The sequence below is a fragment of the Phocoena sinus genome, chromosome 8, assembly GCF_008692025.1.
Source record: "Phocoena sinus isolate mPhoSin1 chromosome 8, mPhoSin1.pri, whole genome shotgun sequence".
NCBI classification, from domain to species: domain Eukaryota; kingdom Metazoa; phylum Chordata; class Mammalia; order Artiodactyla; family Phocoenidae; genus Phocoena; species Phocoena sinus.
The window spans coordinates 64,916,504-64,935,747 of NC_045770.1; the positions used below are offsets into that span (position 1 = coordinate 64,916,504).

General features: G+C 41.2%; 1 protein-coding gene across 2 annotated transcripts; it reads right to left on the minus strand.

The window, feature by feature from the left end:
- Positions 1–4,374: 4,374 nt before the first annotated feature.
- On the minus strand, positions 4,375–17,608 carry LYVE1 (lymphatic vessel endothelial hyaluronan receptor 1). 2 transcript variants are annotated; one of them, XM_032642110.1, is made up of 7 exons: positions 17,594–17,608; positions 17,132–17,304; positions 13,557–13,728; positions 13,308–13,447; positions 7,109–7,414; positions 6,382–6,460; positions 4,375–5,839 (listed from the first exon to the last, which is right to left on the minus strand). In XM_032642110.1, exons 2-7 carry the CDS (start codon positions 17,214–17,216, stop codon positions 5,653–5,655), a joined length of 969 nt encoding a protein of 322 aa, XP_032498001.1. In that variant the 5' UTR covers positions 17,217–17,304; positions 17,594–17,608; the 3' UTR covers positions 4,375–5,652. The 2 variants fall into 2 exon arrangements, with proteins under 2 accessions (XP_032498001.1, XP_032498000.1); XM_032642109.1 differs by lacking the exon at positions 17,594–17,608 and having other exon boundaries at positions 17,132–17,409.
- Between the last annotated feature and the right edge of the window lie 1,636 nt (positions 17,609–19,244).

The following is a 19,244-nucleotide window of genomic DNA, read 5'->3' on the forward strand; positions in this document are numbered from 1 at the left end:
AGTTCCGTGAGCCATCCTAGTAAATTGATCACCTGAGCAAGGGGTCATGGGAACCTCTGCTTTATAGCCAGTGGTTTAGCAGCATGGGTAACAACCTGGAATTTGATTGGTGTCTGAAGTAGGAGGGAGGGGCAGGCTCATAGAACTGAACCCTTAACCTGTGGCCTCTGACACAATCTCCAGGTGGACTGCATCAGAATTGTGTTAACTTGTAGGATACCCAGCTGGTGTCCCAGAGAAATGCTTGTTGTGGAGAAAACCTCACACATATCTGATGTCAGAAGTGCTGTGAGTGTGGCAATAGTGTGAGAGTAAAGGAAAGACACACAGGAAGAAGACTGAGTTTTTCTAACATAAGTAACAATAATACCGCGTGGCATATGCTAACATAGATATACAAGTTGCAAAGAGAAGGAATGAGAAGAATCATTAACGTCGTGGGGGGCAGCCTTCTAAAATGACTCCCAGTGATCCCCCACCTCCTGGTACTTATTCATGCCCTCGTATAATCCCCTCCACTTAAGTGTGAGGTGGGCATAGTAGTTTGCTTATAATGAATAGAATATGGCAAAAGTAATAGGATATCACTTCCAAGATTAGGTGTAAAAGATGATTTCATCTTACTAGCACACTCTCTGACTCTTCAGCCTTGCTGGCTCTGATGAAGCAAGTTGCCATTCTGTGAGCTGCCCCAATAGTGAGTTCCACATGGGAAAGTGCCGAGGGCAGCCTTTGGCCAATAGCAAACAAGGAACTAAATCCTGCCAACAACCATGTGAATGAACTCGAAAGTGATTCCTCCCGTAGAAGAGCCTTGAGAAGAATACAGCCCTGGCTGACACTTTGACTGCAGCTCTGTGAAAGCACTGAAGCAGAGGGCCTGGTTGGCCATACCCAGATTCCTGACCCACAACAACTCCAGATAATAAGTGTTATTATAAGCCATTAAGGTTAGGGGTAATTTGTTATGCAGCAACAGATGCAAAGGTCATTGAAACAGAAGGAACAGCACTTGCAAAGATTAGAGGGCATAACACTGATTACATTCTGGAATGGCAAATATTCTTGTGTAGTTGCATCATGAAGTATGTTTGCAGGAATGACTGGAGATAAGATTTGAGATAAGGATTCGAGGCCAAATTGTAAAATGTGTTCAAGAATCATTTGTTTTTGTCAGTGTTCCCTCGCAGCAAACAGAAACCTCTCCAACTATTTGAAACAGAAAAACCTTAACAAGGGGAATTAGGTATTTACAACATTGTTGGAAGGGCTTAGAAACTAAGTCTGAAAGCTACTACGACTGTAGTTGCCTCTCACCACCCATGAAGCTAGGCCAGCTTCTGGAACTTTGCCACAGAAAAGCCCAGTATCTCCACAATCATGCTTGCCTGTGGCAATAGCTAAAGTAGTGTAAAGCTGGTCTCTCCTTCCTTCTGCCGTCTAACTCCTGGATCATTGTATAGTACCAGGAAGTAAGGAAGTGCCCAATAAAAACACAATGATAGGGGTAGGTCAAAGGGACACAGGAGCAAATGGAAAGAGTTCCCAATGGTCAAAGCTGGAGCAATTTGAGCAAAAAAAAAAAAAAGAAAAAATTACATAATGTTAGATTATACTAAAGTAGAAAATAAATATTCATGAATCCATACTGATAGAAATAAGTGATTGAATATATTAATGGAGATTAATAAATCGATATCATGTGCAAGAGAATGCCAAATAACTTATGTAGACATTCCACTTTCAAGGAGGCAGAACATAACTCCCCTACTGAAGTATGGGCTATACGTTGTGACTTCTTTCCAAAGAGTACAGTGTGGAAAGAGGGAAAAAAGAGCGCTCCCAGCTGACTTCAGTATTATTAAAATGCTCTGAGCTCAAACCTGACCTTGCATGTAGACTATTATAGGGTAAACAACTAAATTTTATTTACATTTAACTAGGAGATTGAACTGACAAATAATTGCTTTTCTTCCTGTTTGGAGACTTAAACGTTTTCTTTTTTAGTGTGTGAGTGACCCTCCTGTTCCTTAGGAAGAATTTATTTACTTGCATATTATTATTATTGTCTTTAGAAACCTGTTCTTCCCCAGAGCAACTGATTTTGCTTTGGGCACTAGGTAAAGGTCTAGAGAAGGGCAATAAAATGTAAAATTCTTTGGCTTGAAAGTCAATATGATTCAATTTTGTTCAAGCTAATGGACATTTAGAAACTCCCACTATATGCAGGTATGTGCTGGGTCTCAAGCCATCTGCTTGAATCCTGCTTTCTGCCCTTGGAAATCAGCTTGTCTTTACTGGACCCACATTGGCATGCTAATATCTGACAGTTGGCCTGGACTTTATAAAAAGCATGCAATTTTACAAGGGACTCCTTCCCAACACAGAGTACCTTTGTCCAAAAGAGTGGATCTGTAATGTTTGAGCCAGAGACACAGGCATAGAGAAGAGTCCTTTCTGGGCAGGGAAATCATTTGCACCACCTGCAAATATAATCACATGGCTGTCTACCTGCCTCGTTTGAAGACTGGCTTTGGTAGGCTGCATTGTAGGTCTGACCTGGGATGGCCCCTCATATTCTTCCAATTTCTCTTTGTTCAATGGAGAGTAAAGAGAATCTGACTAGGAAGAAGGAAACTTCTAGAACAGGCTCTACTTCTAGCTGTCTGTGACACTGGGCTCCATTTTTTTTAGCTAAGAAAAGAGAGTTTAGAGGAGATTATCTTGGGTCCTTCTGAGCCTTACATTTTCTGATCATATGAGCTGGATCAGGTAAGTCTTTGCTGAGGCGTGTCTGCCTCAGGGAGGGAGCAGTTCTCAAAGTTTTTTAGTGGTTCTCTTTTTCCCTTGTTATTGCAATGGCTTTGAAGAAAAATTCCCTGAAGTTGGGACAAGAGTCCTGAGTTGTCTTTCTTATTTTGCCTCTGTGGTTTTTGGCAAGTGACTGATTTCAAGCTTGCATATTGGAATGGTTTACATCCCTACATTGTCATTTGCAAGGAAAGCCTGGTATTGTAGGGAAAGGAGTGTGGGCTCTGTGGTCATTCTGACCTGGGATTGAATCCTACCTTTATCACTTAACTAGACATGTGACCTCAGAAAAGTGACTTAACTCCTCTAAAAATCCAACTTTCTAATTAATAAAAAATGACAGTAATAATCCTTCTCAAGGAAGATGTGGCAGTTAAACAGAACAACATGTGAAAATGACTGTCACTTAGTAGGTGCTCAATAAGTGATAGTTTCCTCCCTCCCTCCCCCTCTTCCTTCCTTCCTTCCTTCCTTTTTTCCATAATGATGGAAGTTTTACATTTTCGTCAGTATTTTTGCCATTGACATTTGGTCTATCTAGCGATTATATGTGGCTAGGTAGGGTTCTTCTCTTTCCTCCCTTCTCCTCCTGAGTAGGGCATATTCTTGTCTAAATTAACAGAAGATGATAGTAGCCTAATATGCGGTAGATGCTCACGGATGGGAGACCTAGTGTGGAAGTTCTGATTGTTTTCCAGTTAGCAAACACAGAAGACCACTATTTAGGCTCTTTCCCTTTCTTCTTCACTCCCTGAGAACTGGTTGAGGCTGATAAAGCTTAAGGACTGACAAATCAGAGTTTTAAACTCATAGACCTCAGGGCCAGGTAGGTTGTAAATGAGTGGAATGGGCTGGGTGTGGGAGAAAAAGGCAATAGTACTATAAAATCCATAGGAAATGGTACCTTTACTTTGGTGTGAGGTTGCTATAGAGAGTGGTGAGGACTGTGGTGAGGTGGAGAAAGCATCTCCCATTTAAAGGGGGCAGCCACTGCTCAGTATTAATAATTATGGCTATGAGGGAATATGGGTTCTTTAGTTCCAGATCTTGCCAGTTTTCAAGGGAACGGAAATACAAATATATGAATTCTCTTGATGTTTAATTCTTGGCAATTAAGCCAAATTTTAGTATTTGTGGGACAACCATAAAAGACTATGCCAACAGGTTATGGCCTCTGAGTTGAAAGGATCATGGAATTGTGGGGTTACTGGTGAGGGGAAGAAGATATTAGCAATCTCAGAGAGAAAGACTAGAGAGAGGGTGAGAGAAAGTTAGAGAAACAGGACAAAGGAGCTATCTGAATCTCCAGCTTCCTGTGAACTCTGGAACAGACTGGAATGTGGAACCTGAATCCAAAGTAAAGGACTAATTTATGTGTGTATACTTGACCTACTTAAAATAAGACCATCTGAATCAAGAAGAGCCTCACATAGTGATATATATACTCTTGGGTTTACAAATGTACTTCAGCTACCAAAATTGTCTCTCTTACTTTTGCAAACAACAGATCACTTCAATTTTGCGTGAAAGGTATAATGCATCTATGTAAATAAGAGAGCAAAGGAATTTTCTAAATGCTTTTATTTTTTCAGCACAAATATTTCTGCACCTCTCAGACTCCTTTTGCTGGAAAAAGGAGAGCTAGTGATACATTTGGTAATGACATCTAAAAAATGTACTTTGGTGTATAGAGGTAATGATGTACTTTTAAGGTATGTTAATAATAAATTAAGGCTATAATTGTTGCCATATTCACGAGAAAATAATGAGTAGATTAGTCTCAGCAAAAAAAATAATTGGTTTTGGAAGTGGAAAGCTGGGGATATCAACACTGAAAAAAACTAGCTTCATACATTCTACTATATGCAATTTTTTATTAATAATCTTCAATTATAGAATGTAATAACTTGCACAGTACCTGACATATAGTAGGCATTCAGCAAATGTTTACTAAATTTTACTGCTTTTTAACACAGTAATTTTATTCAGTAATAATTTCTATAACTTGATAAAAATAGAAATTTTTAAGAGTTTTTTTTGGGGGGGAGAAAAGAATATACTTTCTTTTCCCTAGAAAGTATGTTCTTCTAGAGAAAATAGCAGCAGCAGGAGAGAGAGAGAAAAGTAAGTGTGTATAAGTTCTAAAAAGTGATTCCAACTAGAATTATTCAGAGATGAACACTTTGACCCTGTCTGTATTTACAGTCCCTACTGACAAATGCTGTTAATATCCTCAGCCTTATTCTTTTTCTCTATTTATTTTGGTTTTACAGAGATTAGGTCTCAAGTCACGGGAATCTCCATGTCCTTCAGTTGCTAAACTTTTCCTTCCTTCTTTTTCTCTTGCCTGGCTCAGAAGGACATGCCAGATGGTATAAGTGTTTCCTTTCCAGAGCTGAAGAAAGGATCTGGGCTGTAGAGTCAATCAATAGACAAAGCCTTGATCTCAATGGTTTCTTGGCTCTCAGCTCACCTATTCTCAGGGAGCCTAAAGGCCTCTTGACAAACATGTTCTGATTAGCTGTTTGAGGTCCAGGTGCTTTGCACAAGCTCCTTTCTCCCACTGGGATATTATTAGCACATAACCAGGCTAGAAAGGTTGTGGGAAGCTTTGGAGGTAGGAGGGTAGGATCCAGAAAGGATTGCAATAAGGAAAAGGGAATTCCCTTTAGTGAACTCCAGAGTCCAAAGGTAGCCCTGAGCTGACTCCAGTTAGGGACCAAGGGTAGACTTGCTTGTTTGGTTCTTTGGACCTTTTATAGGCGCCCCATCTGGGACCAGGATGTGTATCAGGAAGGAAAACAACCTCAGGTGTGTCCTCTTATTTCTTTCAGCTTCCATCTAAACTTCAGCTTCCAGGCATCGCACTGTGGTTTTGGGTTGACTCTTGGGCTCCTCGGGTTTTTTATCCATTTTCTTTGATTCCTCATTAGGGTTGCTATCATCGGCCTTCTCCTCCTTCACTACTTTAGTTTCTATCATTTCCTTCTGCTGGTTCTTGTTTGTAAAAGGGAAGGCCTTCACATACCTGTAGGCATAAACACAAAATTAAAGTGAGAGACTTCTATGTAACACATAGAACAACAGATAATGTTTTGTGATGGCCCATATTGGCATAGTACACTGGGTACTTTTATTTCAGAGAGATGCTAACACATGCACCCTCAAATACTTTAACCCATCCCCACCTGGATGGATTCATTTAGATAGGACAGTAAGTTTGCAGGCAAAACTTTAGGCTGGCCTTAACACCCTCTCATCAAAAACAAAGAATTGAAAATCAAATAAAGCATATCAATTTTTCCCTAGATGTCAATCTTTTCTTTTTATTTCTTGATATTCAAAGGGACAGCCATTGACCTATATCTGAAGGCCGGATAACATACAAGTGCTGAAATAATAGGAAAGGTTGGGTGGTAGGGAGGACAGGTGAGGTGAGGGAGAACATTTACAGTATAAGAGGATTACCATCTCCATCTGGATGGAGGAAATGTCGATAAAAACCCTGGATAAACACAAGATATGGATGTGACAAAGATGACGAGACTAACCATGTGCCAACAATCCCACCTTTTGATGTAGCAAACCGCGAGGCCAGCTGCAGCAGCAAAGAAGAGGAGTGCAAGCACCAGCAGGGTCGTGGGAACACCTGGGGGAGACAGAGACCGCGCCTTGTTCCTCCATGTAGACATTACTGTGCACCGCTCTTCTAACGACTCATCCTTACACGTGATGGAGACCACAGAGCAGAAGAGCCTTCTCTGTGACCACACAGGGGCCACTTAGGGTGTTGGGCCCACATGAGCTTCTTTGCTTCCTGCCTATAGAATCCTTGGCCTTGCCTCATGCTCTCCCTACTCTATAAGTTGCAATATGACAGAGTCCATTTCCTCTCTGTGGCCTTGAGGTGACAAGTTAGGAGCAAATCAAGTGTAAGACCCTTTAAATAGGAAAACTAACTTGCTGATCATAGGCATTTAAGGTGTGTATATGTACTTTAAAAACTTCTGCATATGAATAGATAGTAATTTATTCTGAAAAGTCTTTGCGTTTTAAAAGTGAAGCTATTTTAGACTCATGATTTTTAGTTTAATCATTAAGGTTCTTTAGAGACCTCAAGTTCTAGGACTTTATGAAATTTGAATTTGCATTAAGCTTTTATTTGTATTTGTCAGGTCCTGAGTGCCCAATCTGGATACAGGCTAGTTTCTATGTATTGTCTGCTACACACACACACACACACACACACACACACAAACTCAAACACATACACATAATGCAGACAGAAAGTTTTTACCTCCAAACCCAACAGGTTCATTCTTGAATGCCGCTTTATTTTCAATATACGATTCAGTTTCTGTAGATATGGTGCTCGTTTCCATAAAAGCTTCCGTTATGCAAATTAATTTTCTTTTCCGTGGAATAGAAGTGGAAGCCAGAGCAGGAGCCACAGTGGGTGTAATAGACTCAGGTCCATCAGTAGACATCGCTGAGTGTGTACTCTCACTGACAATCATTTCTGTTGTGTATGTTGCAGTTTCCGTGTTGAATATGGGATCATCGGTGGTGATAATTTCTGGAAAGCATGAGTTAACCCAGGTATCTGTCCGGGGAGGGAAAAGTGAAATAAGAAAGTATTGCAATAGCCTCCTAATGGGTCTGCCTGTCTCTATTCTTACTCTCCTCCGATCCCTTTATACTGCAGCTGGAATGGTCTTACAAAAATGTAAAGATAATCATATCACTTCCTCCTTTAGAATCCTTCCCTGACTGCCTGTACTGCACAGCCTATAAGGTCTTCCATGATCTGGCCCCTGCTGACACGGCCAGCCTCACCTGATCTGTCTTTCTCTCGTTCCCCCTGCCGTGCTAGAATTCCTTCAGTTCTTTGATATGCTTTCTCTAACATCCAAACCTTTGACCTGAATGCTTTCTTCACTTGTAAGACTCTTTGCCCCTCTTTATCAACTCCTCCTTGTCCCTCAGGTCTCAGACTGAATATCTCTTTCTTAGGCAGACTTGAAGACCAGATTGGATCCCTAGACATGCATTCTTGTACCTCCTTGTACTTCCCTTCTCACTACACTGCTCCCCACTGGACTGCTCCCTGGAAGCAGGATTCCTGTCTTTCTTGGTCATCATGGTATGTGCAGTGTGGTGGGCACATAGTACATGCTCAATACTTGATGTCTAAAGGAAGGAAGGAAAAGTGAAATGAAGAAAGGAGTAGATGGGGAGACCAAATATACACACATGACACCACTTGAGGACAGAGATCTACTAAAACCAGATTTCTCTGTGCTCATCAAAAAAAAAAATTTTTTAAGGGGGTGGGAGACAGGGGAGGGATGTAGGTTTGCTCTCCAATCTGTTGAATGTGGTAGAGAGGAAACTAATATTTGTTGAACATCTTGCTCTGAGTCAACCATGGCACTTCATTAAGCAATTTTATAAAACCCTCATTTATACAGGAAGAAACTGAAATTCAGAGAAGTTGAATAACTTGCCTAAAATCACATAGCCAGTAAATGGCAGAGCCATGCAATATATTACAATATGTATTTGCATCTCTTTTAAATCTCTGGTTATTTGTGATAGTGGGTATCATCAGCTGGAATGTTAGCCATGAAGAAGAAGTTATTCTATTATTTTTGAAAATTAAGTAAAAGTTACCAACCAAGGCCATGGTAAACATGATAAAACATTTTGACCCCACATGCATTCAGTCAATATTTTATACTATTCATTTCATTTTGAAAAGACCTCTATTCAAATAGGCATCATCCTTGACCTCTGCCCTAGACTTCAGAAGGCAGCTATGCCCACCACTATACCACCAGTGCCGCCCTGGATTTTTAGCTACGTTTCCCGTTCTTAAGCAGGTGCTATATACTTCCTTCAAAAAAATGAACATTTTTTTTTAATATCAGGGGAAAAGTATACTGAACACGATATACTGTGCTGGGAACTGAGAATAAGGGATGATTCCTGTTTCCAAGAGGACAGAAGTATTTTGATGAGGCTAGGGGGCGATAACTGGGAATTCACAGAGGAGACGGCATAAGCAGGATGTGGAGGGTTAATGCACTCATTCAACAAATATTTATTGAGCTCCAACTCTGTGCCAGGTGCTGTGCTAGATGCTAGGGATGTGGTGCAAATAAGACCAAGTCCTTGCTCATAAGGGCTTATGTGTTATTGGAAAGAAGGATAGAGATAATAAAATTTTTTTAAAAAGCCAGAAATTTCAGAGGATGATAAATGTTGAGAAGATAATTAAACAGGATAAGGATCAAACTGGAAGGGGCAGGAATGGGGACAGATACTTTGGATAAGGTGATAAGAGTAAGTCTCTTTGGGGAGGTGATACTTAAGCTGAAACCTGAATGATGAAAAGTAGCAAGTCATTGAAGATCTAGGGCAAAAGCATTCCAAGTAAAGAGAACAGGAAGTTCAAGAGCCTGAATTTGAATAATCTCAGCATGTTTGATGACTAGAATGCTGGTATGGCTGGAGTAGAGGTCCAGGTCATCTAGCATGGAAGAGGGAATAGGATATCCCAGTCAATAAGAACAGCGTGACCCAAGAATCCAGAAGTTTGAAAGTGTAGGTATGTCAGAAAATGACAAGGAGCACGATGTGGCTGGCGTGTAGGCTGTGTGTATGATGGGGAGCATGAAAGACTGCAAGTAGGAGGTGAGACTGGGAAGACAGGTCGGAGCCAGTATATCAAGAGTCATAATTGCCATGGTAAAGAATTTGGAATTTATTCTGTAGGAGAAGGAATTTTCAACTGGGGGCAGCAAACCTTCCAACTGATATACAGAAGTTCTCATATGTGCCCAGTTTTATGTGCACAAGTCTTCATAGTTCACATCAGATTCTCTGATAGGAAGCCACCCAAGGCTGTGCAGAAGAGGAGGGACGTAATCATCAGAGGAGGTGTGTGGAGAATGAAATAGAGATGGGAGAAAGGGCAACCAGGAGCCAAGAAGGAGACTATTGCAACTGCACAGAAATGGGAGAACGCGGAACTATCTGGAATTCTAAAACTTATATCTTAGAGATCTTCTAGAGAAAAGTGGTTCTCAACTCTGGCTGCAGGTTAGAATCGTCTGGGGAACTTTAAAAAAATACTCATGTGAAGGACCCACCCTGGGCCTGGTATATTACTGACGTGTGGTCATCACCAGGGAAGGTGACGTGGAAGTGGCAGGGCCCGAGGTTTAAATCCTGGCTCTGTCCCTTACTGACTGTTGCCACAGCAAATCACCCTCTAAGCATCAGCTACTTCTCTTGGAAAGTGGAAGTGGTACACTTGTATCATTTCACTGAGGATTGATGAGACAGTAAATGTGTAGGGCCTAGCAGAATCTATGGCATGATCTGTAATATCTGTAAGAATTCGTTTCCTTTGCCTCTCTGTTCATTAAGTGTAGCCAGGAAGGCCGCCGTGTGAGGGAGCAACAACAATCTGATCCCGTGGTCCCTTACTGGTCGGGGGCACAATGTGTCTCACCTGGAAGCGTTAGGACCTGGCTCTCCTTCCCTCCAAACTACAAATATAATTTCTCTAGAATGTGCCAAATGCTTTGATAGATATTAAACACAGTGTGGTTGGTGTCCAAGAGGAAAGATAGGAGTCAGGGATATAGAAAGGCTGCCTGAAGAAGACGGTACTTGAGACTTGAATAAAGAATACAAGTTAGCCAGGTGATGAAGAGGACGGGCATTGTGGCAGAGGGAACAACATGAAACAGGTGGTGCACGCCGAGCATTAGAAACACTTTGGTCTGATTCCCAAAGCTCACAAAGGTAGCAGTAAGAAAGACAATTAGGGTAAGGTTTGGGGTCAGGTTTAGGGTTACTGGGATCCTCAGAGCTCACAAGATAGCAATAAAAAAGAAAGTTACAAAAACAAAGAAGCATAGGGTAAGTCTAGGTTAGTGTGACGATGAGGGCTAGGGTAACTCTGTTCCTCACAAAGATGGCAAACAGAAGCAGGTGACCCTGATTTATTTCAAAATGATAACATAACCACACAGGGTAGCAAATTTTCTCAAGTCACTTTTGTACACAATTCTCTGACAGTACATCCTTAGAGGGGTGTCTTCTGAGGACTAAAAGAAATGCAAAGGAATTGGAAATTCCATTCAGTAGGTTTATTATTCTTAATAATGCTGTTTTTATAATTTTGAAATTATTGTAGGATAAGAAAATATATTATTTATTGGGAACAAGAATTTTCCATATAAGAGAAAAAGTATAGAACAAAGTAAACAAAAAGTATAGAACAAAGTAAACAAAGAAAAAACTTGAATTGTTAAATTTGAGTTGGAAATATCAATGCAAATGCAATATATATATGTATATTTTTTTCCTAGCTGCCCACTAAAAAGGACTGAGAAGCAATGGAAATTAGAGTAGTAATGAGAACAACTTGCATGCAGATCTTGGTTTCGAATCAACATTCTCTGCTAAAAAGAACCAAGGCCCCTTGGAGAAATAAATGGCTGATTCCATGTGTGGGATAAAGAAAGTACAAAGTGAGCCTGGGACATGTTATCATGCCAGAAAGCAATGACTTGCTCAAATACTAATGGGATGAAAACAAAAGTCAACTAGAAGGGGCTCCCACTCGCCAAATTTCAGACAATTTGAGCATCAAAAAGAATAATACTTGTAAAATTGATTATAACATATTGAACACAGAGTAAGTAAAATGCTACATGTCCATGGTAGTATAAAGGGGAGGGAGGACGTGTGTGTGTGTGTGTGTGTGAGAGAGAGACAGAGACAGAGAGAGAGAGAGAGATTCTTCTTTATCAAAGAATGCCAGCTAACAAATGTAGAAGGAAGAATAGATGTAGAAAATTATCATTTTGCAGTCCTGCATATAATAATTGATTCCAGCTAGGATCATCAATATCTGCTTGAACTATCAGGTAAAAGATGATTGGGGGGTCAGACTATTTGCATGGCGCCAAATGTCACACTATAGGTTACCTCCTCATTGCAAAGGGGAAAACACATCTGAGTTCATTAGAGAGGTCTGGCAGTCACCGTCTTATTCAAATGATCAAAGTTAGCATGTAATAGGGGGACATACTTACATTAAGGACCTTTTGCTGGGATATGATCTAAAGTACACAATATCATCTATCCAGTATTTTTGCCAAACCTAGTGAACATGAATCTAATCAACCCTCTACACCTAACTTTAAGTATATAGGAAGCGCAGGGAATGGAAATACAAGTTAAGTGAAACCACGAGGAAGCATACAAATCCAAGTCATCTCCCCTGACTCCTTTTCATTTAGTCCATAGGGCTGGGTGGCCTATCATTGCACTGACAGCTGGCAGGAAGGCCAGGAAGTTAAAAGGCCAGGCCATTTGACCGGCATGGACTGGCCGTCAGATGAGCAAGCGTGCAAACCACCAATTCCGCAGCCAAAAGTGATAGGCGGCAGAGGCGAGGGGAGGAGGATGGTGAAAAAGATATGGGAAGAAGCTTATGTTCCAGTCTTCACTCGGCCTCTAGCTGACTGTAAGACTTTGAATAAGGCAAACCTCCATTCTGAGCTACAGTCGTTTCAACCATGAAGTGAGCGAAGTGGACAAAGTCTCTTTCACGGCCCTTCCTGGGCCAAGGCTCCCTGGTTCACAGAATGGCTTGGACCTTATGCTGCCTTTGGGCAACAGAACACTGCTGGTGCACTTTTATCTCTTGGATCTTAGAGAATGACCACTGACCCATCTGGCCTTTAGAAGGTCAGATTTATGAGTATGTGTGTAGAGTAATAAGACAGAGGTTCTTATGATAAAGTGAGAACAAGTGTTTAGTCAAAGACAAACTTTCTGAGAAGTTACTTAGGTAAAGCACTTGGGCTAAGGCCTCCAAGGTCTCCCAAGAAGGTTAAAGGGATGACCGTGAGCAAATCAGTTCTATTTTCTAGCTTTAATTCCTTCCTTCATAAAATGAAAATTGGGTCTTGTTCTTTAAAACATCTCATATAGCATCTGAATTTCCACTCCTGTAAAGGAATGTGGGATAAAGGAAAGAGATCTATGTGTGAATCTTCATAGTAAGGAGACCTTAGAAGAATGTACTTATGTCCTCTGCAAAATAGGGATGATAAAGCACACCTCCTATGGAGATTGTCAAGGTTCAGCGAGATAACTTAGTACCTTGCTTTGTCCATAGTGGATGTTTCCTTCCCTTCATCCTGTTTATCTTGTAGGATGAAGGCGGGGTGGGTAATGGAGCCTACAGGGATGCCCTCTCCCTATGTTGCCAATCTGTCATATTTTCTCTAACTTTTTGCTCTGAGAGGGACACCTCTACCCTGGTCAAAGAGGCAGTCTTGGGAGGATTCAGTGGCCATCACCATGATTGCTTCTGCTACTGCTCAGGGTTACTCTTCTCAGAATGGTTATAGAGCTATTGAAATCCAGACAAAAACATGCCACGTGGAGAGGCTGCAGATCTGACTCACCAGATGAGTTGTGACAGTAGGCCCTGTGCCGCTGGTTGAGTGAACTTCTCCAAATCAGGACGCCCACCCCGTTCTTCCCACACTTGGGGTTCTGGATAATCCGAGGGATGACCACGAACTGATTTTTAACCCATCCATAGCTGTAACAGAATACACATGATCTGAGTGGATGCGTTGATCTCTGTTGCTGAACAAGAGCACAGAGCCAAAAGAGCTCCCACAGTGTTTGTGAATCCAGCTGTTTCTCACCTGCAGGTCTCAAAGCCAGATTTCCATGCTGCTTCAACCTGCTCTTTGCTGGCCAGAGTTAGTCCTACGAGCCTACAGGCCTCCTGGGCTTCTGTGAAATTCAGCTGCGGGTGTGTCCTTTTGTTCACAAGAGTGACCCCCATGATTCTGCATGGTCCTGAGATGGAAAGCTCTGCAAAGGAATCACATAGGCCCTCAGTGTGCTGCTGTCCTTGCCCCTAGCCCTCAGGCTCTCCTTCCTAGTAGAGCATCATTGCCTCAACGCAGCAGCTGGGATTGAAGTTTAGAAATAATAGGACACAGACCAGACATTTTCCACAAGGACATCCTGCTGGGTTAGGTAGGTGCTTGCCCGGATCCATGCTGTACCTCTCACCAGGTCTGAGTCCATTGCCCCTCACTGCAATCAGGTTCCTTGTTCATTACGTGGAGGCTTTGGCTACCAGTTCCTGGGGTGCGGTCTAGGGGAGGCAGCTTCTGCAAACCTTTATGGAGTCTATAAAATGAAGGGTCTGAGACTTTGAGAAAGACAGAATCCAGGGCTCTGGTTAACAGAATAGTGAACCATACTCCAATGTCTGTTGGGGACAGCACTATTTCTGAGATGGGCTGAAAAATGTTGCACTTGGTATAATAGAAAGTGAACCTTCTCTGACCATTGGGGGGCAGGCTTACTCAGAAGTTCCTAGAGGAGTCAGATAGTAAAACTTGCATGGCAGAGAAACTAAATAAAGGAAGTAGACTTTTAAAGTCAGACCTGGATTTGAATCTAGCCTGTGTCGCTTGCTGGCTCTGTGAATTTAGGCTGGTTACTTCATCTCTTGGAGCCTCAGTTTCCATATTTAGAAAATTGAAAGAATAACAGTATCTGTTGTATAGGGTGGTGAAAGTTAAATGAGTTAATTCAAATAAAAATGCTTAGCATAGTGCCTGCCACATAGTAGGCACTCAATAAATCATAACATAGTATCATTCTGTTACCTTCAAAGCACTTTGGTTTTAGTCTGCTAATGACTGATCTCCCTAGGGAAGCTGAGGCAGTTGAACAGTTAAGATGTAAATAATATCTTACTCAAAATCTAACAAATCTGAGAATTCTTTTGATCCCTTCTCTCTGGGTTCTGGGATTTATAGACCTGTATGAAATTGCAAAGTTGCGTTGCATTTTGGTACTTTGTTCCAATTGGGCTTCATCCACAAAAGTCCATAAAAGGGCATTTCGCTCTCCCACGTAATTGCTTGAACACAGATCTGTGCACTGTCAAATGCTTTGACCACTGTCTAAGGTGTTATTTAAAGTTAAAGGAAGTTTCTTCTTGCAAACATGGAAGGAGCATTTCTAAGTCCCCCATGTGACCTTGCTGTGGAGCAGGGGGCTGGGGGAAGGGAAATGTATGGTATTTGTGGATAGCCTTGTTTGCTTCCAGACCCTGCTCTCACCAAAAGAGAGACCAGAGAGCCAACACCCAATATGAGCGCTTGTGACAGAAGCAAACCTTTATGGAGGTTTGCTCTTATGGTTTCCTCTTACGACTGTGTGCACTAACACTAATACCTACACCAACACTGATATTAATACTAATGTCAATGTTAATTCCAACTTCTATCACCTGTAGATGCCACTCTGTGCCAAACCCTGTCTCTTTTGACAGAAAATTGAGGTTCAGGGAGATTAAGTAACTTTCCTGAGCCCAAGGATATACAGCAACTAGGTGGCAGTTTGGGGCACAAACCCAATTATGATTGATACTAAAACCTCAGTTCTTAACTAGGACGCTGTTCTGCTTCCCACTGTGCAATGTGGGGGCAAGATGAACACACACACAAACACACATATACACACACACACCACTAGAGCTGAACTCTCGGAATACACCATTTGTCCTGGAATTTGGCCCATTTCACTCATAAGCTTGTTTATGGCTGCTTCTTTGGGAATACCTGTAGAGAAGGTATATTAATTACACTGTAATGTGGTCTTGATACTCTCATCATACATCATTTTTACTCTAAATATTATTGTTATGAGTAATGATAGACCTATTCTTGGGAATAGACCTAGCTTTGAATATTTCTTCTATTGTTAATTGGCTGTGGGACCTTGGGCAAGTTAGCATTCTCAGCTGTAAAAGGGGGATGGTTATATCTTCTTTACAGAATTTTTGTCAGAATTTTAAAATTATATAACTTGTACCTAGTGGAGGCTGGGTCCACAGTAGACAGTCAACAAATATTCATAGATTTTATGCTTTCCTATTTAAGGGCAAAAACAGGGAGCTGGAATCCAAGTGATATTCAAGTAACCCCTTCCTCAAGCATTCTTAGGAAATAACAAGCACAGTAGAAACAGTATATACCTAGGAATCAGAGCTGAATTCAAACCCAAGCTTTATTATTTACTGCCTTCATGACATTAGGCAAGTTGCTGGGCCTCACTGAGCCTGTTCCTTCATCTATAAAGTGTCTTCTTAAGAAATATATATATATATATTTCTTATATATAGTTTATATACTATATATAGTACATAAAAATAGGCCCTCAAAAATACTAGCGCCCATCCTCATCCACCCACCTTCATCAACCACCTTTTCCCTAATCATGGCTCTGTATAACTTTCAGTTGTTTCCAAAATTTCAATTCCCTTAGGAAAATTTTGCCATTATTGAGGATGGTCCAAAGACTGTGCTGAGTCAATGTCAAAGAACAATTTCCATAATAGTTTGAGGATTAACGGCAGTATTTGGGGGGAAAAGTGAATAGTCTCCCCAGGGAGATGTCAAAGAGGGCCAAACTTATTGAAAGTAACAGTTCTGGTATTTGAAAAAAAATCAACCATATTAACTCTAACCTCCCTCATAAAATGGAGTATGACAATATCGGAATCAACTCTGGATGCCTGTTCCGGACATACTTTATACCTCAGGGCATCTTCCAACAGAGGAACACATAATTTTCCTTTTAAAGTGCTCATATTTTCATTTGCCCAGAGCTGCAATGAGTGATTTGTGGTTACAATTTTGGTAGGGAGCTGATGACTAATTTTCAAACCTACATTTTCACAGATGTTTTTCAGTTAATTTGCTATTTACTGCATATTAAAAACATAAGCATTCCATGACAGTAGAGTAAAACTAAAAATAATGATACTGACACTTCCAAAAATATAAAACAGGCCAATATTCTGTGAAAGTTAACCATTTTCCCCAGGCTAGGTGATTGCTTGAAATTTTTCACAATCACGCTTTGCTTCTTCAATGAAACACTTTTTAAAACAAGTGATTTCTCCTCAATGTTTTGTTTCAAAATATTGAAACAAAAATAAAATAAATATTGGGATATAAAATATCCCATAACCAAAAATAAAAGTCAAGATAACATAAAGGTAAATGAGAATCACTTTGGTGAAGCTGACAACACGGTGAAAACATTTCTGGCAGAGCAATGCTACCAATGAGATCTTCTGTCGACACTGAGCGCCATCCCACCCCAGAAATTCAGTCAAGAACTTAGTAGTCTTAGGACAATTTGCAAGATCTTGCCTTGCCTCAGGTTGGCAATCTGGTAAGAAACCTACCTTCTGTGCGGAGAGAGCCTTGGACCAGGAGCCTTGTGGTCCAGATGGAGGCAAGAAACACCACCAGGCTGAAGTACTTGGCCATTGCGCCAGCCCCTTCAGAGCTAGAGGAGCACCTCAGATGGGCACCAGCAGTATCAGAGGCAGACGATCACCAGTCTGGATGGAGACTTCTGGAAGTAAGTGGGGGCCCACACAGCTCCACTTCATAACTGAGACATCCGGATTTCCCTGCTTTCAAGCTTCTGACTTGTCAAGGTCACTAGGGGAAATGAGTGACGTCCCTTGAATGCCCAGGCTGTACTTTGTGGATGGCTTTCTGGAAAATTTAGCTAATGCTGACTCAGAAAACACACAAACGAGGAAGGCAGATAGCACAGGGTGAACTGCTGAAGGTTTCCCCAATTCCCATATTCCCTGCCACCACCTCCCTCCCCCGCCAGCTCAGTTCTTGGTTCTTACCGGTTCGGTTCGTTGTTGACTGTGGAGCCCGCTCATTTATATACTCTTAGGAATGCCTCTGTCTCTGAAGGAGACTGAGCATGGATTGTGCTGCTTTTCCTCCCACTATCAGTGGTTTTTTTTTTTTTTTTTATTTCCGACTGCATATCCTTGTGATCTGTGGGGGAATGAGGCTGAGGCTCATGAAAATGAATGATTATTTAAATACCAAGGACAGAGTCCTCATGCTTCCCTTCAGGATTTCTTTATATGTTTGAAATTTCTACCCCACTACAGGTGATTCCTGCTTCAAAGAAACCAGACACATTAAAATTCACGCAAAACATGACTAGGGGGGCAATTTACAAAATCAGTCATTTAATACTTTACAATAGTGGTCACCACAGGGGTCCTTTATATAATAACTCTCTCTTTGATAACTTCTCATATTCTGGTAGGTGAAAATTCCATTTAGACTTCCTCTTTTTTGTTTGATGAATGTGAGATTTATCTGCACTGTGTACAAGCAGTCTGCACTCTGTTTCCCCTGCTAGAGTTTCAGTGGTTTATCTTCCATGGCAATTATGGAATTCTGGCTTGAGAGTAATGCCTTGGGCAAAGGGTTATTAGTTTTCTCCAAAAGGAATGTCATTTATAGGAATAGTGTATGGATAACTAGTTCTTTCCCGTACAAAAGTTATTGGTCATAAAGTTAGATATTGGTGTGGAAGATACCAATAATGAAAGGAGACTCTGCTCTGCACAAACATAGAGAACTTGTAAGGGACCAGGGGAATATCCCTTAAATAGCTGTAGTTTAGACCTCATTACTTAGGTGAGCACAAGACCTAGGCTACGGGGACCTCAGAAATATACATGACTCCTCTATCACCATGGAGCCAGAGAGACAGGAAAGCAGAAATTGTGTTCTCTTCGTCATTATACTTAAAGCTAGCATCACACCTGAAAGACAGTTAGCCTTCAAGCATTTGCTAAAGTATTACAAAAAGGAAGAAGGAAGGAAGACAGGAAGGGAAAAGAAGAACCAGAAAGGGTCTCCCCACTGAAAGTCAACCACACCATGTAACATAACAGGAGTGATGTCTCATGTTCAAAAGTTCCAGGGATTGGGGTAGGGGGTACATCTTGAGGGGAGGCATTTTAGAAATTTTGCCAACCACAGTTACCTACCTTTGATTAGATCCCGATTCTGCTTTCTAGGAGAAACTCTCACGTCCCATGTCCACCTTCATTGGATAGAATCTTCCTTGGCCACATTTGTGGCGGGAATTAGGGAGTACGGGCTCCTTGGGGGTAGCACAGCTTGTACAATCTGCTTTCTGCTGATATAAGCTTAGGATCCCAAAAGTTGTTTTCTAACTTAACAATCAAAGGAGTTTTTTTTTTTTTTTTTTCAAAGGAGTTTTTAGTCCTGGCTTGTATCTCTGTACAATAAATATAATTCCCTCACAAACTTAGGTTTCTGATCTATTTGCTTCCATTTGATTCCACGTACAATAATCCCAAATCCTTTCCCAGTCACAATTCTCAAGATGTATTTCTTTTTCTCAGCCCTATGCTCCCCCCTCTCTAATTTAGTGGTGGCTACCCTGAGTTCATTAGAAACCACAGATGAAAGGGCCATATTCTTAATCTGGCCTTTACCATAGGG